This window comes from Oncorhynchus tshawytscha, linkage group LG33 (assembly GCF_018296145.1).
Source record: "Oncorhynchus tshawytscha isolate Ot180627B linkage group LG33, Otsh_v2.0, whole genome shotgun sequence".
NCBI lineage: Eukaryota > Metazoa > Chordata > Actinopteri > Salmoniformes > Salmonidae > Oncorhynchus > Oncorhynchus tshawytscha.
In genome coordinates, this window is record NC_056461.1 from 24,584,231 (window position 1) to 24,611,923 (window position 27,693).

Below are 27,693 nucleotides of genomic sequence, written 5' to 3' on the forward strand. Positions count from 1 at the left end.
CAGGTGGAAAGCATGGCCAGCCGTAGAAAAATGCTTATTGAAATTCTCAATTATAATAGATTTATCGGTGATGACAGTGTTTCCTAGTCTCAGCGCAGTGGGCAGCTGGGGGGAGGTGCTCTTATTCTCCATGGACTTTACAGTGTCCCAGAACTTTTTGAGTTTGTGCTACAGGAAGCAAATTTCTGTTTGAAAAAGCTAGCCTTAGCTTTCCTAACTGCCTGTGTATATTGGTTCCTAACTTCCCTGAAAAGTTGCATATCACAGGGGCTATTTGATGCTAATGCAATACGCCACAGGAATGTTTTATTGCTGGTCAAGGGCAGTCAGGTCTGGAGTGAACCAAGGGCAATATCTGTTCCTGGTTCTACATTTTTTGAATGGATTATTATAAGCATTTTTTGCATGCTTATTTGAGATGGTGAGGAAGCCACTTTTAAAGAATAACCAGGCATCCTCTACTGACGGGATGAGGTCAATATCATTCCAGGATACCCCGGCCAGGTCGATTAGAAAGGCCTGCTCGCTGAAGTGTTTTAGGGAGCATTTGACAGTGATGAGGGGTGGTCGTTTGACCACAGACCCATTACGGATGCAGGCAGTGAGGCAGTGATTGCTGAGATCTTGGTTGAAAACAACAGAGGTGTATTTGGCGGGCAGGTTGGTTAGGATAATATCTATGAGGGTGCCCGTTACGGATTTGGGGTTGTACCTGGTAGGTTAATTGATAATTTGTTTGAGATTGAGGGCATCAAGCTTAGATTGTAGGATGGCCGTGGTGTTACGCATGTCCCAGTTTAGGTCACCTAGCAGCATGAACATCATTCACATATGGTGTCCAGGGCACAGCTGAGGGCAGAGGTTGGTCTATGAGCGGCAATGGTGGATTTTTGGGTACAGACCTGAATAGTAAGACAGCACTCTGCAGGCTATCTCTGCATAGATTTCAACTCCGCCCAATTTGGCAGTTCTATCTTGCCGGAAAATGTTATATTTAGGGATGGACATTTCAGGGTTTTTGGTGGACTTCCTAAGGCAGGATTCAGACACGGCTAAGACATCCAGGTTGGCAGAGTGTGCTAAAGCAGTGAATAAAACAAACTTAGGGAGGAGGCTTCTAATGTTCACATGCATGAAACCACGGCTTTTACAGTTACATAGGTCAACAAATGAGACCACCTGGGTTAGACCAGGTGATGTGATCTCGTATGTGGGAAGTGGAACTAAGAGGTTGGTTAAGGCATATTGAGCAGGGCTAGAGGCTCTAGATTGAAATAAAACAATAATCACTAACCAGAACAGTGATGGACAAGGCATATCGACATTAGGGAGAGGCATGCGTAGCCGAGTGATCATAAGGGTCCAGTGAATGGTTGGGCTGGCTGGGGACACATCGATTCAGACAGCTAGCAGGCTGGGGATAGCAAGCTAGCAGAAGGGCCTTAAGAGGGACATCACAACGGAGGAAAGTCTGTTTTAGCCTCCTTGTGCGGTTCCGTCGATAGACCAGTCATGACGGATTAGCAGGGTTCCGTGTAGCAGAGGGGTCCAGTCCAATTGGCAAATGGATCTATACAGCTAACAGTCCAATGTGCTCTAGACAGCTAGCGGGCCACGGCTATCAGGCTAGCAGATGGGCATTCAGGGGACGTCGCGACGGAGGGGCCTGTTGGGAAAAAAACCTTGGGCAGATTACGTCGGTAGTCCAGATGTGATGGATAAGCAGGGCTTTGTAGTAAAAGGGGTCCAGGCTGATTGGCAAAATAGGAATAGTGGCACAAGAAATTGGCCGATGGACTTATTAGTTAACAGTCCGGGCCGCGGCTAGCAGGTTAGCAGATCGGTATTCAGGGGACGTTGCAATGTAGGAGCCAGTTTAGTAACCCCCTCAAGCAGATTACGTCGGTAGTCCAGTCGTGAAGAATCGGCGGGGTTCCGTACCCCGTACCGGCAGTAAAAGGGGTCCAGGTCAGTTGGCAAAATAGGTATTGTAGCCCAGGAGTGGATGATGGACCTCTTCAGGACAGAGACGTTAGCCAGGAGTAGTCGGTTTCGAGAAGGTTGAGAAGGTTGAGATGATCCAGGTGAGAAGGTTAAGAGCTTGCGGTAGGAATCCAGGGATATGGAGAGAAAATAGGTCCGGTATGCTCTGGTTTGAATTGTGTTGCACAAACTAGAGCTCTCCGTGCTAAAGGTAGCTGATGACCGCTAGTAGTGGTTAGCTGACTACTAGCTAGTAACTAGTTAGCTGGCTAGCTTCTGTTGGGGGATTCCAATTCAGAGGTAAAGAAAAATAATTTAGAAAAAAAGCAGATCCATACCACATTGGGCGAGGCGGGTTGCAGGAGAGTATTTTGAAGTTGAGATTTAGATAAAATAGAAAAAAGATATGAAAAGATATATACATGGGACACGACAAGACGAAGGACAAAGATGCAAAGTTGCTAAAAACAGAATCTAAAAGTATGTATCGCTACAATAACAAATAATCACTATTCCGGATGGCCTGACAAATACAGTTTTTAAAACTGTACATTTGGATTGGTTGATAGCAGGGAGTTATAGCATCACAATCCCCGCATTCCACAGGTAATACCTGTTAACAGTTCAATTAGATTTAACAAGATTAATCCACTGTCCCACAGCCCAGCCAGTCATTCATAAACTTAATCTCCCCCAGAAAAAAGAACATCTAGCCATTTTTTCCCGATGCTACTAGGCTAGCATTTGGTTTGGTACAGTGGGGGTTAATATAAACCTTGCTGTGTGCCTATCCGACCTGTGCAACAAGTTTCAGTAATTTTTTTGCGATCCCAACACTGCCATGCATATGAACGTGACTAGACTGACAGCTTATCTGTACCTGGCAAATACCAGGAACATTATAATGGATATATCCAATGAAAAGGCAATAGAAACAAATGTAAAACAAACATAGTTTGCAGTCATTTCAGTTGCTTGATGTGATCATGTGTTAGCTTTAGTTGGCTAGCTAGCAAAGGAGAAGGAACGTTAACGTTATCCTTAACCTAGCGATCCTCCCTATCTTATTGACTCGACAATCAGCTGGTTGTTGCCTATTTATACATGATTTAGTAAATCATTATTTATTGACGTTGTTGACTTTTGTCACTATTGACCCTTTTCCTAGCCAGCTACATGCCAATTATTTGACATGGAAGTTATTTGTTATTTGTTTACACAGTAGCAACGTGGCGTTAACAGAATGAACGACAGGGTCAAAACATTTGACTACAATAAACGACCAGCCTGTTTGGTTTGCAACTTCAGAACCTCAGAACTAACAAGTAGATTTTGCGCAGACTATATTGTCTGGTGACGGGATGAAATACAAAGGTTTTACTCATTAAAATAATGATTTCAGTGAAAACGTGCTGGCAACAGTTTTATAAAAGCAATAAGGAATGAGAACCCGGTAATTATTGTGTGATAGCTACCTCCTAAGGGCTATTTCCTGGCCCTTGGTTTCGCATCGGGCCTAAGAACAGCTCTTAGTTGAGAGTTATCACAGGATAATCTCCGGGTTCTCATGCCTTATTACTTAAATACGCTGCTATGACTATATTTCAATAGATTGAATTTGATGGCTAGGCTAATTGAACACATTGAGGTTGTTCTGCTATGAACCCTGAAATGGATCTAATCACGACAATCTCTTAATTCACTTTAATCTAGCGGTTTACAGGACATGATGCTGGAATCAGACCTGCAGGTGACTGGCCTGACCACTTGTCTGGATCTAATCAACAATGTAATAGAATAACTACTGCTGATTAACACATCTGAGAGAGAGATCTTGCATCTAAACTCATTTAGGCTCATATAATATACTGCAAATTAGAGGAGATAGAGAAAATAATGAGGATAACATTTTGAGTTGTATTACACTCAACTGTACTCAAGTGTTTCAAGTGACATCATTGGTCAAGAAGAGTGGAAACTGATACAAGCTGAAAAGGCATCAGCAGCAACGGATCTTGCATTTAAATATACTCAGACAGGTATGGGATTAATGACTGAAAAATATGCTATGAATAGGATGTTGGAGCCGTCTAAAGCAACTGCATTAGGCCTGCAATTTCATCACCTGCCAACAGAAACATGTAGCTTTATAGCTCACTTTTCTGCTGATTGTTAAAACACTAGCTCTGTGTTGCAAATCTAATCCATAACAATAACATTTTCAGACTACTCATAAGAATGAGAGGTGTCAAGGTCAAGCCAAACATTCAGTAAAATGAAACAAATGTTACTGCCAATGCTCCAGCTGCCGCTTATTGTATCTCATCCATATGCTGCTGTTCTGAATTCTCTAAGCAATAACTTCCACTGATGCCCTAAATAGAATAGGAATTTGAATTTGCCTCTGTTTACACAGTCAGACAAATTCTGATCTTTTACCAACAATTGTTCTTTTGACCAATCAGATAAAATATTTTGTCAATAATTGGGAAAAATATCAGAATTGGGCTGCCTGTGTAAATGCATCCATTGAAATCTACATGGAATCTATCAGATCTGCAAAGCATATATTTAGACATACTGTATATTTACAAATATGCTATGTAATCTATAGTAGACATCCACTGGGACTCTAGGCATCTACCAGGGCTATATTCTTACATAATGTATGCATTTCACATCTTTAGAAGCAGAAATATGTATATGATAGCTACAGTATGCATTAAACAGCTATGCTATCACCACAACACAATTAAAATCCATAGCATCTAATGGTACTCATTTAAAATCCATGGTCCAGTATATCTTTAGAACCATCTAAATCTCTGATATTACAATTAGCTCTGTATTCAATAACTAGCTAACACATTTGGAATCTATAGCATCTAATGGTACACATTCAAATTCCATGGTGCAGGATCTACGGCACTCATCCTTTCCTATCGTCTTCCTCCCCCGGGGTGAGGCGATGTGGGCAAGTCTCGGGGGACTCTCAGGCAAGCAGCGTCCCACACAGTGAATTAGTCAGTACTTAACCCCGACACTTCCTCTAGCTCCGTTCCTCCTTATAATTACCATCTCTCCCTGCCAGTAATTAACTAATCCCACAGTGGGGCTGATTATCCAAGGTTTGAGGAGGGAAGAGACAAGAAAACTCCCTCCCCAGATCAGCCCTCTTGATTCCCTAACTTACAGCTGAGCCTCTCTGATTTGACTGACTGGCTGACTCAGTTTCGGGGTGTGATTATATTTGGGGAGGCTGTTGCTGTTCCGAGGGGAAATGTTTTTTTTTTTTTTTTTTTTTTTGTGGCACAATAAATATGTCTCACAAACATTGCAGTGATGGCAATTATACAGTAGAGAGATGGTAAACCTTGCTCCCGGAGGATAAATATTTGGCGTCATGGATATAAAATCAGTCGTAGAGGGTAAGTGACCACAGATGGGTGCAGGGTTGGGAAGTTCATGCAAGTGCTGAAAGGAGGGCTGGAGAGGAGGGGGCATTGGAGGGAGTATCGTGTCGTAAAGGAGTCCCTGATTATTTATCACCTTGACTCTGACCTCTCTGTCAGCTTGTTTCTGTCTGCCGCAGATTGATGCAGATTTACTGGTTTCCTCTGCCCCAGTCTCTGAATTGCCTAGTTAGATATAGGTTAAATAAATAAAATAAAAATGATCTTCACATAGACACACTCATGCCATTTTCCTTGTTCTTGCTCCCTAATGCCTTCTCTATTTCCCTCTCCCTCCCTTTTAATTTCTTTCTCTCTCTCACCCAGTCTCTCTGCAGAATGTGGACAACTGCGGCTGCCCCCTGAATTAAACATTCCCCTCGCCTTGCCTCAGATCTGCCGACTGCTTCTAAATGATCCACCCCTGTTCTATCTAATTACTGATGGATGATCCAGACTCATTCAACTTAGCCTGAGTGGGACAAAAGATTTGTCTTCTACCGGCACTTAAAACAAAGGGCCCAGCAACACTCTCCAGACAGACTATTCACAATTAAACCTGTGAATGAGTTTGACTCCTTTCAGTGCCTCTCTTTTTGTCCTTATCAGATCAATAGGCATACTTTGTTATTTGGGCTAATAGCACATTGCATTAGGGTGGTGCACAACACTGTATGCATTACCAATGAAAGGACAAAATAAAGCATCAAAGGGATGGAGGGATGATAGAGACAGTGAAGGTGAACAACAAAAAATGGGAGTTGAAGAAAAGGTGTAGATTAAGTAAAGACTAGAGTGATATCTGCTTGATGAACAGTTTAAACCTAGGTTAACAAGGACATACTGTTTGCACATGGGAAGCCGAAGATCAGTGGTGAATGTATAACAATAATTTAAGGCTAATCAGGTGATCTCTGACAAGTCGGTCTAATTAAACTGATGAAGAAATGTTCATTTATAGAAGTGCATAATCTCCATGCATTAGACAAATCACATCACAGTATAACTGGTTGGCAAATAAATGAGCATGTCTTGTATGTCAAACCTACCCACCAAACATGGTCGATGTGCTGTGCTTGGTGTGAGTGTGAGAATATTGGTAGATGTGTGCTTCAATACTACCAACGTAAACTGTCCGTGATTATATCCGGTTCAATTCAGCCAATTAATATTGTCAACGAACTTGGACATGATCCAACACTTGTTCATGAAAGCGCACTTAACAGAAGTCCAATGGCACGTTCTGACTATCAAAGCAACTAGATCACATGCACATGCATTAGACTGACTGGTCATATAGCACACAGTGTAGAATGTCTAGCTCTTTGTGGTTGTTGCAGATTATGGCAAGGGTTTTAATCTCACATGAGTTTTCCCCCCCCTTTGAAATGTAGAATTACATTTATTGTGTTAGTGTTAAGAAGTAAAGTGCAGCCAACAGCTTGAAAATTAAGATAATGGTTTGCCAGGGCCGCTAGTTAGTAGACTGGTCGACGTCAAACGTCGGAGGAGAGAAGTGGGAGTAGATGTGACAGTAGATGATTATAAAAATGCATATAAAACGTTGTGGGACTACATTCAGGTCCATCAAGAGCTACTTTCTTTCTACAGCCATGCAGACATACACACTTCTATGGCGTAATAGTGATATTGCATAGACTGTATTACATGGACGTGTACACCTGATTGTAGGCCTACAACGTTTTATATGCATTTTTTATAATCATCTACTGTCACGTCTACTCCCACTCCTCCCCTCCAACGTCGCCGGTCTACTAACTAGCGGTCCTGGCAAACCCTCTTCACGCACACCTGGCAACCACCATTTCACACACCTGCATCTCATCATCAGCCACACCTGGAATTTATTACTCCCTAATTACTTACCCATCATATAGCACTCCTTTGTTACTAGTCATCAGGTAGTTTTGTTTGTGTTTCCATGTCAGACACTTCGCTTGGTTTGTAGAGTTCCATGTTGGTTGTTATTAAACTCACCAACTGCACCTGCTTCCTGACTCCCTGCGTCTATGTTACATCTACTTCGTCACATAAGGATTATTTGACTCGAGGATCAACAGTGGAGTGTATTTTCCTCAAATAATAATGTTGCTGGGGGAATTGGCTGATGCACATCTTGAGACGGAGGTCCAAGTTAAAATGTTTCTAATGTTTGCAAGTATGGTACCGTTGTGTTTATGTATAGCAGCATTATACAAACTAAGTGAACGGCAAGTGTGTGACGTGGATACTTGCACTGCACTGTTGACCCACGACTGCGTGGCCACGCACGCCTCCAACTCAATCATCAAGTTTGCGGACGACACAACAGTGGTAGGCTTGATTACCAACAACGACGAGATGGCCTTCAGGGAGGAGGTGAGGGCCCTCGGAGTGTGGTGTCAGGAAAATAACCTCACACTCAACGTCAACAAAACTAAGGAGATGATTGTGGACTTCAGGAAACAGCAGAGGGAACACCCCCCTATCCACATCGATGGAACAGTAGTGGAGAGGGTAGCAAGTTTTAAGTTCCTCGGCATACACATCACAGACAAACTGAATTGGTCCACCCACACAGACAGCATCGTGAAGAAGGCGCAGCAGCGCCTCTTCAACCTCAGGAGGCTGAAGAAATTCGGCTTGTCACCAAAAGCACTCACAAATTTCTACAGATGCACAATCGAGAGCATCCTGGCGGGCTATGTCACCGCCTGGTACGGCAACTGCTCCGCCCACAACCGTAAGGCTCTCCAGAGGGTAGTGTGGTCTGCACAACGCATCACCGGGGGCAAACTACCTGCCCTCCAGGACACCTACACCACCCAATGTTACAGGAAGGCCATAAAGATCATCAAGGACAACAACCACCCGAGCCACTGCCTGTTCACCCCGCTATCATCCAGAAGGCGAGGTCAGTACAGGTGCATCAAAGCTGGGACCGAGAGACTGAAAAACAGGCCATCAGACTGTTAAACAGCCACCACTAACATTGAGTGGCTGCTGCCAACACACTGACTCAACTCCAGCCACTTTAATAATGGGAATTGATGGGAAATGATGTAAAATATATCACTAGCCACTTTAAACAATGCTACCTAATATAATGTTTACATACCCTACATTATTCATCTCATACGTATATACTGTACTCTATATCATCTACTGCATCTTTATGTAATACATGTATCACTAGCCACTTTAACTATGCCACTTTGTTTACATACTCATCTCATATGTATATACTGCACTCAATACCATCTACTGTATCTTGCCTATGCCGCTCTGTACCATCACTCATTCATATATCTTTATGTACATATTCTTTATCCGCTTACACTTGTGTCTATAAGGTAGTAGTTTTGGAATTGTTAGCTAGATTACTTGTTGGTTATTACTGCATTGTCGGAACTAGAAGCACAAGCATTTCGCTACACTCGCATTAACATCTGCTAACCATGTGTATGTGACAAATAAAATTGAATTGGATTTGATTTGAGCTCGCAAGAAGCATTTCACTACTGTTTACACCTGCTGCATCATGTGCAACTTTGAGATAGACTTGTGCCCTAAATGTGAAGTGCAACTGAGCAAATAGGACATGGCCAAATTTATATGATGGATTGAGATCTAAAAGTTTACTGATGCCATCAGAACCAATCATAAAATGTGTTCATCTAAATACTGTAAGAGGATACAGATCCAAATGTGGTTGGCGACACACAAATATGACGATCCAGACAAAAATTCACCTAGTCTAAACACATTTAACGATGCCATCAAATGGAATAAAGTGGATTAAGAGGAGTTAGTTAACTCCTGATTTGGTTTCCCCCTCTATTTCACTATGTTCATTCGCAACTTACGCTGACTATTATACAGTGTGTGTGAGCGAGAGAAAGAGAGAGATTGAGGATCTCTCTTTCTCCAGATGAAATATCCATGCGAAGATGAAGCTTGTGCTGAAAAGTGCTGAACACCAATTGCCAAAGTTGTTGAGTTAGGTGCTCTGGAGGCCTGAGAAAATGGCATTTGTTGAGAAATAGTTCCAAGTCTGTCATTTTATAAATACAGCCCCACATCTCTTGAACTTGACGGCAGTTTAGGTGACGCCGTCAGCGCTGTATAAGCAAGGAATCAATCTGTGCCAGAAAACAATCTGTGCAAGGTGCTTTTTTCTGTAATCACATTGATGACTACCACAAATCACAAGTTAGAGTTTCAGCAATGGGAAAATTGCGAAACTAAATTAGACAAAATAGGGCCACTTCTGATAGAACTGCTGGAGTGGACATCTGAGTGATGCCTCAGGGTAATTTTTCTGTAGATCGTTGTGGAGGCTAATCGATTCAAACCCTGGATAGATTTTCAGATGGTAATGAATCTTGCTCCAATGACTGTGTGAGGCAAGCCTCACCTTCGCACACCACAAACCCCACATCCAAGATCAATAAGCACCATCATGACATTTTCATAAACATTTTCATTTTTAATAACAACCTCCATCTCCCTCCTTTGATTACAGTAATGCTGATTCCCAGCCTTTAAAATGCATTAACGGACAGAGATTTGCATTTATATTGGATTTCTCTGCCACACAAGGACTTGAGATAGAGCCTGCGAACAATGACCACAGCAACATCATCTAAAAACACAGTCAACCCCATAATAGAGTACATACGCCACAGAGAGAGGAAGTCAAGGCCAGGCAAAAGCAGACCATTCTACCACTCACTCAAGCACAGATGTATCCCCAGTCAATAACAATTCAATCTGCAAAACTGCAACATGCTGCAACTGTCACGTTCTGACCATTGTTCTGTTATTTTATTCTTTGTTTTAGTATGGTCAGGGCGAGAGTTGGGGTGGGCAGTCTATGTTGGTTTTTCTATGTTGGTTTTTGTGTTCGGCCTAGTATGGTTCTCAATCAGAGGCAGGTGTCGTTAGTTGTCTCTGATTGAGAATCATACTTAGGTAGCCTGGGTTTCACATTTGTTTTGTGGGTGTTTGTTTCAATATGAGTGTTTGGGCCACACGGTACTGTTTCGGTTTTGTAAATTCAAGTCATTGTTTTGATTCAGTGTTCAGTGCTTTCTTTAATTAAAATCATCATGAACAGTTACCACGCTCCACCTTGGTCCTCCTCTCTATCTCCAGACAACATCCGTTACAGCGAAAGTGGCTTTATGGCATATTATGTGTTTGGTACAGGTGGAGGCGTACACACTCATGTATGTGCCAAGTCTTTGTCAAAAAGGCTTCTCAACAGTTTTTACCCCCAAGCAATAAGACTCCTGAACAGGTAGCCAAATGGTTACCCGGACTATTTGCATTGTGTGCCCCCCCCCCAACCCCTCTTTTATGCTGCTGCTACTCTCTGTTCATCTTATATGCATAGTCACTTTAACTATACATTCATGTACATACTACCTAAATTGGCCCGACCAACCAGTGCTCCCGCACATTGGCTAACCGTCAGCATTGTGTCCCAACACCCGCCAACCCCTCTTTTCACGCTTCTGCTACTCTCTGTTCATCATATATGCATAGTCACTTTAACGATTCCTACATGTACATACTACTTCAATAAGCCTGACTAACAGATGTCTGTATATAGCCTTGCTACTCTTTTTTCAAATGTCTTTTTACTGTTTTTTTTATTTATTTTCTTACACACACACACACACTTTACCTACACACATACCTTTTTTCCACACCATTGGTTGGAGCCTGTATGCAAGGTTTACACCTGTTGTATTCGGCGCACGTGACAACAAAAGTTTATCTCAATACTTTGTTATATACCCTTTGTTGGCAATGACAGAGGTCAAACGTTTTCTGTAAGTCAAGGTTTTCACACACTGTTGCTGGTATTTTGGCCCATTCCTCCATGCAGATCTCCTCTAGAGCAGTGATGTTTTGGGACTGTTGCTGGGGTTGAGATCTGGAGACTGGTAAGGCCACTCCAGGACCTTGAAATGCTTCTTACGAAGCCACTCCTTCGTTGCCCGGGCAGTGTGTTTGGGATCATTGTCATGCTGAAAGACTCAGCCAAGTTTCATCTTCAATGCCCTTGCTGATGGAAGGAGGTTTTCACTCAAAATCTCACGATACATAGCCCCATTCATTCTTTCCTTTACACGGATCAGTCGTCCTGGTCCCTTTGCAGAAAAACAGCCCCAAAGCATGATGTTCCCACCCCCATGCTTCACAGTAGGTATGGTGTTCTTTGGATGCAACTCAGCATTCTTTGTCCTCCAAACACGACGAGTTGAGTTTTTACCAAAAAGTTATATTTTGGTTTCATCTGACCATATGACATTCTCCCAATCTTCTTTTGGATCATCCAAAAGCTCTCTAGCAAACTTCAGATGGGCCTGGACATGTACTGGCTTAATCAGGGGGACACGTCTGGCACTGCAGGATTTGAGTACCTGGCGGCATAGTGTGTTACTGATGGTAGGCTTTGTTACTTTGGTCCCAGCTCTCTGCAGGTCATTCACTAGGTCCCCCCCCCCGTGTGGTTCTGGGATTTTTGCTCACCGTTCTTGTGATCATTTTGACCCCACGGGGTGAGATCTTGCGTGGAGCCCTAGATCGAGGGAGATTATCAGTGGTCTTGTATGTCTTCCATTTCCTAATAATTGCTCCCACAGTTGATTTCTTCAAACCAAGCTGCTTACCTATTGCAGATTCATTCTTCCCAGCCTGGTGCAGGTCTACAATTTTGTTTCTGGTGTCCTTTGACAGCTCTTTGGTCTTGGCCATAGTGGAGTTTGGAGTGTGACTGTTTGAGGTTGTGGACAGGTGTCTTTTATACTGATAACAAGTTCAAATAGGTGCCATTAATACAGGTAACGAGTGGAGGACAGAGGACCCTCTTAAAGTTACAGGTCTGTGAGAGCCAGAAATTTTGCTTGTTTGTAGGTGACCAAAGACTTATTTTCCATCATAATTTGCAAATAAATTCGTTAAAAATCCTACAATGTGATTTTCTGGATTTTTTTTTTCTCATTTTGTCTGTCATAGTTGAAGTGTACCTATGATGAAAATGACAGGCCTCTCTCATCTTTTTAAGTGGGAGAACTTGCACAATTGGTGGGTGACTAAATACGTTTTTGCCCCACTGTATGTGTATATATATATATATATATATATATATATATATATATATATATATATATATATATATATATATATATATATACACCTGTTCTGAAAGGCCCCAGAGTCTGCAAAACCACTAAGCAAGTGGCACCACCAAGCAAGCTGCACCATGGAGACCAAGAAGCTCTTCAAACAGGTCAGGGACAAAGTTCTGGAGAAGTACAGATCAGGGTTGGGTTATAAAAAATATCTGAAACTTTGAACATCCCAAGGAGCACCATTAAATCCATTATTAAAAAAATGGAAAGAATATGGCACCACAGCAAACCTGCCAAGAGAGGGCCACCCACCAAAACTCACGGACCAAGCATGGAGGGCATTAATCTGAGAGGCAACAAAGAGACCAAAGACAACCCTGAAGGAGCTGCAAAGCTCCACAGTGGAGATTTTAGTATCTGTCCATAGGACCACTTTAAGCCGTACACTCCACAGAGCATTGCTTTACAGAAGAGTGGGCAGAAAAAAGCCATTGCTAAAATTAAAAAATTAAAAATAAGCAAACATGTTTGGTGTTCGCCAAAGGCATGTGGGAGACTCCCCAAACATATGGAAGAAGGTACTCTGGTCAGATAAGACACAAATGTAGATTTTTGGTATCAAGGAAAACCCTATGTCTGGCGCAAACCCAACACCTCTTATCACCCCGAGAACACCATGCTACCTGATGATGCTGCCACCACCATGCTGTGGGGATGTTTTTCATTGGCAGGGACTGGGAAACTATTCAGAATTGAACGAATGATGGATGGCGCAAAATACAGGGAAATTCTTGGAAACCTGGGACTGACGGAGGTTCACCTTCCTGCAGGACAATGACCCTAAGCATACTGCTAAAGCAACATTCGAGTGGTTTAAGGGGAAACATTTAAATGTCTTGGAATGGCCTAGTCAAAGCCCAGACCTCAATCCAATTGAGAATCTGTGGTATGACTTAAAGATTGCTGTACACTAGCGGAACCCATCCAACTTGAAGGAGCTGAAGCAGTTTTGCCTTGAAGAATGGGCAAAAATCCCAGTGGCTAGATGTGCCAAGTTTATAAAGACATACCCCAAGATACTTGCAGCTGTAATTGCTGCAAAAGGTGGCTCTACAAAGTATTGACTTTGGGTGGTGAATAGTTATGCACGCTCAAGTTTTCAGTTTTTTTGTCTTATTTCTTGTTTATTTCACAACACAACATATTTTGCATCTTCAAAGTGGTAGGTATGTTGTGTAAATCAAATGATACTCACACCCCAAAAATCTATTTTAATTTCAGGTTGTAAGGCAACAAAATAGGAAAAAAGCCATGGGGGTGAATACTTTCGCAAGCCACTATATAATATGCATAGAAAAAATGCAGGAAAAGAGCACTTTCGTCGCAGCCGATTCCTTAACCAATGCATTCCAATTACTCTTAGGGAAGGAAGAAACACACTTCTGGGGGTGGGGTAAGTGTAGCAACATAGTGTTTCTTTGCCCCAAGTGATGGTGACCTTTCAGGCGAGCCAAACGAGCACAAGTGCATTCTAAATATGTGTGTTTGGCGTGCAGAATGAGGCACGTTGCAGAGGTTATTAAAAACGAGAGAGATTTGTTTGTTGCTGATCAGGTTGGCATTGTCCAACGGTCCGCCTTGGGATAATCTCTCTTGATAAGGAAGGCAGAGAGGGATGCTTTGTCACCCTTTAAGTCTGATTCAACCACTTTCTAACCAGTAAATCGCAAAGACAGCGGAAGCCCTGGGGAAATTTACAAAGCTATTCACTTCTCATTGCCAGTTAGCATCTGCTCCCGGTTCTTTATTTATTTCTCAACTTACTTACTTCAGATGGAAGCCAAAAAGAGGTGGAAAAGGAGTCATGTGACATTGTAACTGTCTCTGTAGCCAAGGTTTTTGGGAACCTGAGGGTGAGAGCATAGGAGAACGAAGACAGCTTTATCATTTGTACCTTTTCACCAAGTGTGATTGGAATAATCTATGACCATGGGAGCGTTTATGCCAATTTCACAGCTGGATACTTTCATAGATAATTGGATAGTTTTCACAACACATTGTACATTTTTGCAAAAGCTAATTTCATATTACCTCCACTAGTTTGGGTGAGATGTGCAAACAGGGTGAATAATAATATCAGGGTTCTGTTTTTGTATTGGCAGTACACTGGCAGTATATGTTTATGTACTATATCATCCTGTGCATGTACATAAAAGGCTCAGACAAGTAATTACCACAATAATTCACTGTAAACATATTCGTTGTATAGGAAAACACATTGAGTTTGATGGTGGATCTGGAGGGCATGGCTGCCCTTTGTTAAATACAGCCCACTCTTCATCAAAATGAAGGATATGTATAACAGACTCCTCCCAAAACAACTAAACCGAATGTAGGTTTTCATTTGAATCCATCCAGTTGACAGATAACTCAGATCGGTTTGTCTGACAGTGGCCCAGATGTCTAACAGATGTGATTGCAGATTTCTACTTTTCATTTTTAATGAGAAGTATAATGGATTTCATTCTGTATTGATGCAATATTTAATTGTCTGGTCACAAGCAAGGCAATACCTTGCACTGACAGCTGAATTCGATGCCTCCTACTGTTTGATAGGTAACCAAGACGTGAGGAGGTAGTCGAGCTAGCCTGCTCCTGCAACCTTTGTGTTGCAGTGCCAGAGACTCTGTTCCCCAGGCAAATACATAATGCCTGAGCCTCCTCTTCTGATCCTTTCATTAATCGAACGAGCATCATAAGCCACACACACGACAGCAGCATGAGGCCATGGATGGCTGTGGGGAAACGTGTTAGTCTGAGATTCCTGCCTCTGTGTACCATCCAGGCTGTCGAGATACATATTATGTAAATGCTCTGTTTACATGTGACAATATAAAGACAGCAAACCCAGTGGGGACCAGAGGCTACTGAGGCAATCTATGAAACGAGGAGGAAAGGAGGGAAAGAACAGAGAGACCCTGTTTAACCGTGCCGCTAAATGAATGTAACATGTTGTTGATGAGTCTCTCTTGTCTTGGTCTCCCTATCACTCTCGCTCTCTCTCCCCTTTCTCTCTCTAGGATTTTGGACTGCAGAGCAGGAAAAACTAAGCACACACCTCTAAAAGGGAAGCTCCCAGGTACAGTATGTATTTGCTGTACCTTGTCAGTCAATTGTAAGGAGATTTGCAATGCAAAGACAGCAGGAAATAGAAGGATAATATTTGAAATCAAACACCGACAGATCATGTATTTCACAACAAGTAATGTAGCAGGGAGGAAAGAATACGACATGAACGCCAACCATATCCCATTACAAAATGCTAGCTAGAATCCTTGACAACTATGCCATACTTCTAGAAAACGAAGTAAAGTTGTGTGTGCTTGTGTGTATGACATATTTGTCAATATCATGTTACAGATTATTCTCTCAAGACAAAAAACCAACCAGACATGGAAAACAAGAATTAAAAACGACAATGTTGCATACTACATTGACCTCCCTTCCTCAAGCCAGGCGTAACATTTAACTTGTGTCGTTTGGGTCTTCATTGTCAAACACACACAGTAGCCCTGAATAGATCGCAACCACATGTCTACACATTTGCATAATCATAATAATAATGCCAGAACTTAACTAAAATATACAGTGCCAGTATCAATGCAGGGCTTAGATGTTTTATTTCATTCAGACTGCCAAGCCATGCAGCTTTTGTCTATCGTTTTAATATAGCCGCTTTTTATACACACAGCTATTCAGTAGAGTCTGAGAGGCTAATCAGAGAGAGGATGGCTCTGACTCCATCTCTGTCACATTGCAGCTGTCTATCCTCTTAACATCACTATTTAATTGGGGAATGATTAGCTGAGCCACAATGTGTGAGGCAAATAACTACAATGGCTGGTGGTTGCATAACGTATTTATAACACCCCCTGCCTCTAAGCAGACACACAGCCTAACACACAGCACAGCCACTCCATCACTTAACACACACAGCACAGCCACTTTCTTGTGTGTGTGGTGGGTAAGTACAATAACTCTCTAAAAAGGGTGCACTTTCACACAAAACTTGTACACAGTACACCTTTGCGCGGCCTCTTCCAAAGAGACTCAAAATAGAGACTCAAAATAGAAAAAAAACATTTAGCCAGAGAGTGTCTTTAAAACCTCTGCAAGATTAGCTCCACCCAAACGCACAAATTAAAGTGAACTCACCTATAAATTTTATATCTGGTTGTAAATCCTTGGCGGAATCTTTCCACAAAGGAGAGGTAACTCCGAGAGTGGTGGAAAGGTCCGCGGTCGGAGATGAGCCAATCAAACTGCTTAGTGACATGTTGATCGGCGGCGGACAGGTCCTGGCGGGAAGACTGAACTGTTATATGGTCCCATATAAACAGGAAGCAGATGACCTCAATAAACCTCCAGTTCATGCTTTTCTTTCAGCCGCTCTCTGTTCATTCTCGCTCCATTATGTGGAGACCTGTGGAAAGACAGATAGAGAGAAAGAGGGGGAAGAGAGGGAGGGGGATATATAAATATATTTACATGACGAGTCTATTTAAAAAATACTGGGGCGTCAGCGAAAGTGAAACAGACTTAATAGAATTAGGCTAATCGGCATTGACGGAAAACGAACAAGACAGTGTCACCTAAAGACTGTTTTCGATGTGATATGATTTGTGGATTTATTTATGTTGTTATTTTTTTCCCCAATCTCAAGCCCCTCGTATCCTCCTCCCAGTAAGGGCCCAGATTGCAGCTTTCCATACTAACGAGGAATGTTGCCCTTTCAGCAGATGAAAATGAATTACATCCCTGGATGTGTGGCCTTCTCTTTCTCCAGACTAATTGGTGCCATGATAAGTTCAGACAAGGTTAAGAGGCTGCTTTATGATAAGTTGTGACATGGAGCTCGTTTACGTGGGGGAGAATTGTCTGATGTTCCCTCAGGAAATAAATTGCTAGGCAAAATGTTGCCAATCGACGGGCGATATGATGGATCGTTTGAACACTTCAGTGGTGCTGTATTCAATGTGGCGTGATTGGTGTGATATCCTTAAATGAGCATTCAATTGAGATACATTGGTTATCTGAAGATATATTGGTTAAGTGAACAGGGGAAATGATAGTCCAAAGTGTATTGACATGGCAATGCAGATTTGACGGCGAACCTCTGTCCAATCAATAATGTAAAGCCAATGTATCAGAGGAATTGGACACATTGGCAATACATGGATGAGTACAGCATGCAAGGTTCTCCAAAAGCAAACCTCAGCGAAGTTAACAATGATTTATAATGATGTTGATTGGCAAGTGACCTCGAGAGTCTGTTAGACAGATCTAAGGTCAGAGTGGACAAGTCTTGTTTTCAGATCACATACTATGATGACCATACAGCACTAATTATATCTACCCAGTCTTATACACTTGACATACAAATGACGAGACAGGGCACAAATAAGTGTACATGCATCCAAAAGGGATATCCATAATTTTGCACAATGTACAACCACCCAGAAGATAATACATGTGTGTCTAATTCTCATGTGACAATGTGTCTGTGAGCTTTCGCCAGGTTGGGACATTTCCCTCTATTTCTCCCGACACAAACAGACTGATTGTTTGGTACAAACATGTCTTACCAAACTCCTAATCCCATTAAACATCATGCTTTATATTGTAGTGAACGGAGGGAGCGGGAAGTGACAAGTGACATGTTGATCGGCAAAGTCTCCAGTGTGGAAGGCAAATAACCTACGCATCGCGCCAATACGGTTAATCCACTTGGTGGGAATTGTACATTGCTCGGTACATTGCACCCTCTGAAAGAGGCACGTCCCGTGCTTCTACTAGCCTCAGCCCACTCACACGTCCGGGGCAATGAGTTCAGATGGCCTCACAGCTGGTATCCCACTTCTGACACTGATACAGAGAACAGAGGAAGTGGGAAGCAAACCTGGGACTCAGGCGTGAAAGGCAATAACCCCTTCGCGCCAATCGGGTTAAACCACTTGGTGGAAATTGTAACGTGGCTCATATAGCAAGGATCGCTACAATATTATATAAGAACACAAATGCCTGAGTTTGGTTATGATAAAATTGATAAATGTTTTGGATTGTATTTATTTTGGTTGATGTAGCAATTTTGGCTACTCACCACCGCTCTATTCACAACCGCTCTACTCACCACTCCCTTGAACTGGCTTCCTCGGTATGCGCGCGCCTGGTCATGTTCTTCATTTTAGCCACCGATTGCAAATAGTTTTCTTCCGTTCCGGGGGTGTTTTGAAAGTTGATTGTGAATGCTAATGTTTATGCTCATCATGCCATTGGTTTCATTAACTTAAGGGTTGGCCAATGTAATGTTAATTGTGCAATAGTATTGCCATTTAAGTCTATAATCACTATTATTTGGAATGCATTTGTTTAAAGGTGTGAACGGTTTAAATTAGGATTCCTGTGCTCCTCATTCCTGAAGAGATGCTTGTACAGGTAACATGCTCTGCCATCTACCAAGATGTATAAATCGATGGACGTTTTGCAGGTTCTTGAGTAGAGGGAATTTAGCTATTTTGGCAAAGTTTATTGTTTATTTTTGTAAACTATTTCAACTCTGAATCGTCTGCATCACTGCCTGCACTGTAAAATAAATAAAATCTACTTTTGCACCTGAACCCAGTTGCCGGGACCTTAACATCCCAGAAGTCAATGGTACCCTACTGTCACATTGCATGGACCACAGGATATTACAAGATATTACACTCATCAATTACTGCATAATGACCATACTGTGAATAATTCCAGACAGAATTGAAACCATTTCTGACAGAGTATTAAAATGATACATTTAGTCATTGTAAGATGTCACCATACATTATTATCCAACTTGCCAGTGGAGTCATGTCTTTAGTTACTGATAAGAAAACCATTTCCATCTGTAATTATGTTTAAGAACTTTGGCCCCTGGCTGTAGAACATCAAGCTATCAAATTAGTGCCACTATATGCAGAAATTCTTCCCTTTTCATGCTTTATTAGACAATAACAAGTCATAAAAGAGCAGCCACAATTTAATGGGTCTAATCTTTTACTGTAAAAGGGGGGAAGAATAGTTTGATTCCAAAAGCTATTGTACAGTAATGGTAGCCATATATATGTACTGGCAGGGTTCTTTAAGGTATACCATCAAATAGATTAATATATCTGCCAATGCATTAATCTGTGATGATTCAGTAGGATTTGTGGATCAGTTCAGTCTCCGACACATCCACATCTCACTTTAGTCTATCTGCATCCATATACAGTATCCTACTGTAGTTTATATACCCTAACCCATGACTACCAGAGTACCCACGGTCATATAGTTTACTGTATAATATGTGACCCATTGTGATGTTGCATACAATAGCCTGCGGTTCATGAAAAGAGAACCTTAACAACAATGACTGCAGACAATGCAGGTTTTCTGCTATGGTTGCAGAACTGAGACAGGAAAGAAACGGGTGGCATTGACTTAGGTTGCTTTGCCACTAACCAGAAATGCTGTGGCAATGACAAATCCATGGCAGGGTAATTTAATGAAGCCTGCTTTAATTTAATTAGTTTAAACTAATTTCAAGTTGGCTGTCAGAACATAACAATGCATCATCTAATTGAGAGGGGAGATGGAGAGAAGGGGATTCATAAATGATATTGCTCCGAGTTTGCGAAACTGAATGCATCATGTCTACCTTTGTGTGTTTGAGTGTGTGTGCGATGTGTTGTGTGTCTGTGCGTGTTTGTGTGCGTGTGTGTGTCAGTGGAGGCTCCTTAGAGGAGGAAGGGGAGTACACTCCTACTGAGTGAATTACATAAAAATAAATATAGTGAAACATTACAAAAGTCCAGTTCACCAGGGAACTCATTCAGCTGACCAGGGCCAGCCAATCACAGGCTCTACCTGCTGGCTGTAACAGGCCCCCTTTTTTAGAGCTTTTGCAGTATGAACTGACATGTTGTCCATCCAATCAAAGGGTCAGAGAATGAAGATAGTACTGAAAGTGTAAGCTAGCTAGCACTCCAGTGCATGAAGTTAGGTGAGTAGTTGACGTAAAGAGAGAGAAAGACAATAGTTGAAGAGTTTTGAACAAATTAATTCATAAAACAATTAAGGAGAAGCAGCAGAGAGAGAGAGAGAGAGAGAGAGAGAGAGAGAGAGAGAGAGAGAGAGAGAGAGAGAGAGAGAGAGAGAGAGAGAGAGAGAGAGAGAGAGAGAGAGAGAGAGAGAGAGAGATATTTTGTTGTCTTATTATGTTTCACTTACTTAGATAGCTAATGTAGCTAATTTAACAAGCTGACTCTAACAAAGAGGCATGCTATTTATGTTAGCTAGCTGGCTAAGACTATCCTATTAATGTATTGTCACCGGGACCTGCCAGTGTAACTGCTGAACAGCTTGCTTTACACTGTGCTGTGTAGAGCTGTATTGGATTGGATTGTGGGTTTTCTAACATGTTAGTTCTAGTTTATTGGCTATAACGTCAATATGGTGAAAACGATGTAGGCTATCTAGCGATTAGCAGTTATGGTATGAAGGTTTGGCTTGGATAGGTTTTTGCACCTGGTCACAGACAACGTTGTGTTGTGCAATGAAGTCCACAAGGGAAGGGAAAAGGTGAGAGGGGGAGAGTGCGTAGACACAATAAGGAATTATATAAAGAGCAAAATGATGATGCTGTATGTGGCTGGTATGAAAGTGAACTGTGTGTGTGAACTGTGAGTGTATTCATTCCACAGATTCTGTTGCAAAACATTTCTTAAACTTATGTAGACATGTTTTGACGTTGGTGCAGTGGATGGGACCAATGTGGCAATACTGTGCCTGTCATCGTCACTGACCTTTATTGCCACACTGGTCCCATCCACTGCACAAACGACATTGGGGAAGTTAGCCACCTCAATAAACTTTTGTTTGGTGCTTACTTGTTCAGCTTCAGTTGATGGGAACTTGATAAATCTTCGTACCTGACGACTCAGTGCATCACACACTGCACTAACCACCCAACTCACAGAGGACTGACTAACTCTGTACCTGCAAGCAAGGCTTGAAAGGATCCCAATGCTAGGAATCTCAGGGCTATCATGATTTGTAGGATGATTAGAAGATGGCATGCTCCCATGGTCTTTTTAAGTTTTAATTTAGAAGGTCAGCCAAGTACATTATAGAGTGTCGTGGTATTCGATATTGCCTGAGTAGAACATGGTCAGGGACATTTAGAGGATCCATCCAATTTCTGAGGGGCCTCTGTGGGTTCTCCCTCTCTCTCTTCCTCTCTCTAGCAGCTAACCAAAGCAATTCCATCATTCAAAGTATCATGGTAATCTTTGAATCACTAAATGTGATTTGTTTCAGGAAACTAGGCTTACAGTATCAAATAAACTTAGATTTTCCATGTGTAGAACAACATGATCTGCATCAAAGTCAAATTAGGATATAACGTTGGGCCAACGAGGCAGTGTCTAAATTCAAAAATGTTCTGGTAGAATACCCTGCTTTTATTTCATAACACTCATAACTGTAAGCTATGTTCTGTAATTAGCTCACCATTAACTTGTGAGTTTATTTTCCTCTAATAATGAATACAATTTAGCTTAGTTAAGATGTTGTCAGCTATATGATATGGTCATTATTTGAACTAGCTAATGAGCTAGAAACAGCCAAAACATTGTTTAAAAAGTTGCTTTTAGTTGCTTGGTTTGCTAGATTGACATATACTAAATTCATTTTTAAACGGATGGGTTTATTGATGTTAAAATACACCAGTTATGCTATTTTGGACCACCAGGTTGTCGTTTCTGTGTTTATACGACAACAACAAGCTTGATGTCGGACGACAATAGAATGTGTATGATGTCACTGCGACAACTGTCTACAGACATGTTGATTGACGTAGTATAAACCAGCCTTTAGGCTTGAAATCCTTGGTTGTTTAGTTCACTACCTTACTCACTTTGTTTTGCACATGTGAATCCTTAAAGAAATGGGTGGGGCTAAGGCTTAAGAGCGTGTGAACAATGCTGAATGGGTGTAGATAATGAAGTGCTCTCCAGTAGGTGTAGCAAAACATTCAAGGGCCATTTTCTCAAAAGTGGGGTTACAAGTTTATCAACTTTTAAAGCAAAATAACTTTCCCATTGTTCCAACCATAGTGTATGATATACCATTTTCTAGTTCTGAGTCTCTACTTTTATCCAATACAACAACAAAAAACAATTTCAAATGTTAGATCGAGTCAGTTGGTCACAAATATGATTATTAGTGTTTTTGAATATGTTTGACTATTGTTCTCTTAATGAAGTTTTCGAATCAATACATTTAGCTTTATCTTCTTTTGATATGACCATTTCAACAATCATTATTGTTAAAATATTCATTATTTAGTCAAATATGTAATCAAAAGCTTTTCAAATTAAGGTTTGCATTGATTTGAAGAAACTGAAGTAAACATTGCACTTATTAAATCATTTTTTATTCATTCTTAAGAAGGTTTTGTGAATCCGGGTCCAGTTCACCAGGGAACTAACCAGGGCCAGCCAATCACAGGCTCTACCTGCTGGCTGTAACAGGCCCCCATTTCTTCTAACGCTTTAACTGTTTCCCGGAGGGCAGGTTGAGAAGGTCTCTGTAAACTCCTGTCCTCCACTACAACTCATAGCTGGAACTTTCCTGAACAGACAGGCCTTCCCTGGACTTACCCAACCATGTATTAGTGTGTCACTGAACATGTAAGTGAACTTTGTTAGGGTTAATGTGTGTATTTGATCTGTATACGTGTTATAGGCTGCTATTGCTTTGTTAGTATATACTTACACAATGAGTGTACAAAACATTAGGAACACCTGCTCTTTCCTTGACATAGACTGACCGGGTGAATCAAGGTGAAAGCTATGATGCCTTATTGATCTCACTTGTTAAATCCACTTCAATCAGTGTAGATGAAGGGGAGGAGACAGGTTATTTTCTAAATCTAACTGCCTGTAGCTCAGGACCTGAAGCAAGGATATGCATATTCTTGATACCATTTGAAAGGAAACACTGACATTTGTGGAAATGTGAAATGAATGTAGGAGAATATAACATATTAGATCTGGTAAAAGATATTACAAAGAATTATTTATTTTTTTGTACCATTATCATTGCAAGAGAAAGGTCATAATGTATTATTCCAGCCCAGGCACAATGTATGTGTATGTGCAAGTTTTAGACTGATCCAATGAACCATTGCATTTATGTTAAAACGTTTGTATCAAGGCTGCCCAAATGTGCTTAATTGGTTTATTAATACATGTTCAAGTTCATAACTATGCACTCTCCTTAAACAATAGCATGGCATTAGTTCACTGTAATAGCTACTGTAAATTGGACAGTGCAGTTAGTTTAAAAATAATTTAAGCTTTCTGACAATATCAGATATGTCTATGTCAGGGGAAATTTTCTTGTTACTTACAACCTCATGCTAATCGCATTAACCTACGTTAGCTCAACCGGGAGACCCACCGATCCTGTAGAGGATAAAGGAGGATTTTTAGGCCTTGAGACAATTGAGACATGGATTGTGTATGTGTGCCATTCAGAGGGTGAATGGGCAAGACAAAGTATTTAGGTGCCTTTGAATGGGGTATGGTAGTAGGTGCCAGGCACACTAGTGAGTGTGTCATGAATTGCAACGTTGCTCAACCGTTTCCCGTGTGTATCAAGAATGATCCACCACCCAAAGGTCATACAGCCAACTTGACACAACTGTGGAAAGCATTGGAGTCAACATGGGCCAGCATCCCTGTGGAACAATTGACACCTTGTAGAGTCTATGCCCAGATGAAGGTGTTCCTAATGTTTTATACACTCAGTGTATATGTTTTCTTAAGATATGCTTCCTTAAGTATATGTGACCCGATTCAGGAAACTAGGCGTATGTCTGAAGTCACTACTTCACAGGAGAGCCATTTGAAGGTAATTGTTTTTAATTTTTATCAAAATGTGTTTTTTTTTTGCCAGAAACGCCTTCTCGAACATGTGAACTTTAATGTGCCATAATAACAAACTTGTATGCCATCTGTAAATACGGATAAAATTGTTCAATTACAATTACGAGCTTTGTTGGTTAAGACACATAAAAAGTTGGCAATCTTCCCACTAGCTGAGATAATGAGTGGGCAGGACATGCCGAGAGAGGAGTTCGGATATGTCTGCCATTTTGAAGGCGTCTGTCTATTTGAGCTCGTCAGTCTGTTTTTGGTAATCCTGTCGAATGCGGCTTTAAAAAAAATGTATTGTGTAGTGGAGCTGTAAAAGTGTTGCTCTCCATTGTCTGGAGGATCAAGTTCTGAAATCAGTGGAATTAGAGTATGATAGCTAAAGAGATTGAGAAAACACCTGTCACCGGATTACATCTTCAAACTAAGGGCAACCGTGGTATTTCATTCCTGACAGAGAGACGCGTCCATGATGCATGTTGATGTATACAGGTAAGAAGGTAAGATAGTCTAATGTTAACTAGCAACATTTTCAGATATTATTTTGACAGAAAGTGGTTTAATTTCAAGCTAAAGTGTAAGCTAAAGTGTACTGTTAGCTAGCTGGCTCCCTAGCTGACGTTATTTGTTTCCCAAAGCTGTTTGCTTTTCTAGTTGGCATTGTTGCCACTTTGTTCATTGCTGTTTAACTAGCTAACGTTAGCTAGCTAATTTTGCTTTGAAAGGTGATCAACTTGTAAACTCACTTTAGAAAAAAATCACATTTGAATATTTTTGTATCTAGTGAAGAGCTCTTCATTGTCTATACCCATTCAGCATCATTCACACCCTCTTAAGCTTTAGCCCACCCATCTCGTTTCGCTCTCGGAGCGCACACTTGACGCTCTGTCCGATGACTTGCTTACCTCTGGATAACTTAAAAACATGTACTTACTATGACTGTGATATATGGCTGTTCCACCAAGCTAGCTTCAGATCAATGCGCTAACTTTAAGTCGCTCTGGATGAGAGCATCTGCTAAATGACAAAAATGCCATGGTAAAATGTACATCCTCTAACTGCGGCACTGGGACACTTGCACCTACAATGGAAACCGGCGCCTCTATTGGAGACGACCACATGGTGACGCTCTTTTCAGTAATAGAAAAAAGGCCATGCACACAAAAATATCTAATTTGCCTCCCTAATCTTAAATGGCACCAAAAGCCACTGGTGTGTTTGTGTGTGTGTGTGTGTATGTGTGTATGTGTGTATGTGTGTGTGTGTGTGTGTGTGTGTTGAGTATTCACATGTGTGAGGCTGGCAAAGTATGTGAGAGCCTGCTTGCATGCATATGTGTCACCGTAATACTAACATATGGCCACTTACCAAATGAAGGTTAGTGGAAAACAAACTAAAGGTTATTCTAAAGGGTTGTCTCCTAAATGGATGAAAATGTGGTTGGGAAACTGGGTTATGTGGCTTTGTATCAGATATTGGGTTTTGTAATTATGCCATTAACATTGGTATCTTTAACTTCTAAATTTGATAGAACAAAAAAAATATACAGTACCAGTCCAACGTTTGGACACACCTACTCATTCAAGGTATTTTCTTTATTTGTACTATTTTCTACATTGTAGAATAATAGTGAAGACATCAAAACTATGAAATAACACATATGGAATCATGTCGTAACCAGGGGCGCCGGGGTAGGATGATTCTAAGGGCCTGTGACTAACAGGGGCCCTAAAAAAAAACATTTCAAAATTCAATTATTAACCTATCATCATTAATACAATATTTTATTTACAATGTACTGATAAAACTAATGGTTTATTGTCTTGTTATTTGGCAAAAAGTAAACATCCAGAGAGCCTCTGATTTTGCCCAACCCCCACACAGCAAACGGAGAAAAGTGCAGTTTGAATGAATGCTTACGAGCCTTCTGCTGCCTACCACCGCTCAGACAGACTGCTCTATCAAATCATAAACTTAATTATAATATAATAAACACACAGAAATATGATTATTAATATGGTCAAATCCGGAAACCTTTAGAAAACCAAATGTTTATTCTTTCAGTGAAATACAGAACCGTTCCGTATTTTATCGAATGGGTGACAGCCCTAAATCTAAATATTGCTGTTACATTGCACAACCTTCAATGTTATGTCAAAATTATGTAAAATTCTGGCAAATTAATTACGGTCTTTGTTAGGAAGAAATGGTCTTCACACAGTTCGCAATGAGCCAGGCGACCCAAACTGCTGCATTTACCCTGACTCTGCTTATACTGAACGCAAGAGAAGTGACACAATTTCACACACCCCATTGATTATATGCAAAGCAGGACAAGCTAGTTAAACTAGTAATATCATCAAACATGTGTAGTTAACTAGTGATTATGTTAAGATTGATTGTTTTTTATAAGATAAGTTTAATGCTAGCTAGCAACTGGCTCCATGGCTCCTTGCTGCCTGCACTCGTGTAACAGGTGGTCAGCCTGCCACACAGTCTCCTTGTGGATTGCAATATAATTGGAGTCCAAAAATGCAGATTACTGATTGTTATGAAAACTTGAAATTGGCCCTAATTTATCGGCCATTCCGATTAATCGGTCGACCTCTACTTCAAAGACTTGATCAGTGACTTTGCTAGCAAGAAGGCTCAGCGCTGGGCTCTTGGTGAATAAGGCTGTGCAAGGGCCAGTGATAACTGTGAAATGGCATGTCTATGGATATTGGATCAAGACACACATGATGCCCACAGGCTGAGAACAAGACTGAGAACAGACCGAGAACAAGATATATCTCAAAGTAATGACTGGATTGCCATAAAATGTGCTGTGCACAATCAAGACCCCAAGTGGAAGAAACCTATTGATTTGGTGACCACTTGACCTTTCCTATAGCGCCACCATCAGGCCTTTTTAATTTCCATTTTGGTTTCTATTTCCACTTTTACAGCTGCTTATTTTCTAGTTGGTATGTATACTTAGTTGGTATGTATACTTATACTTGATTTTATTATTTAGTTTGTTATATCATTCTATAGATGATAGTGTTAATTTATTTTAATTGAAGACGTTAATGTACAGTATATTTAAGTTATATTTAT

At 41.1% G+C, this 27,693-nt stretch overlaps 1 protein-coding gene across 1 annotated transcript in view; it reads right to left on the bottom strand.

Annotated features, from left to right (window-relative positions):
• Positions 1 to 27,693, bottom strand: part of LOC112231012 (BMP/retinoic acid-inducible neural-specific protein 1) — a 115,529-nt gene that overhangs the window by 64,667 nt on the left and 23,169 nt on the right. Inside the window, exon 2 of the mRNA XM_024397503.2 lies at positions 16,796 to 17,063. Within this exon, the coding sequence (XP_024253271.1) occupies positions 16,796 to 17,013 (218 nt within the window). The 5' untranslated portion in view covers positions 17,014 to 17,063. The remainder of the gene's footprint in view (positions 1 to 16,795; positions 17,064 to 27,693) is intronic.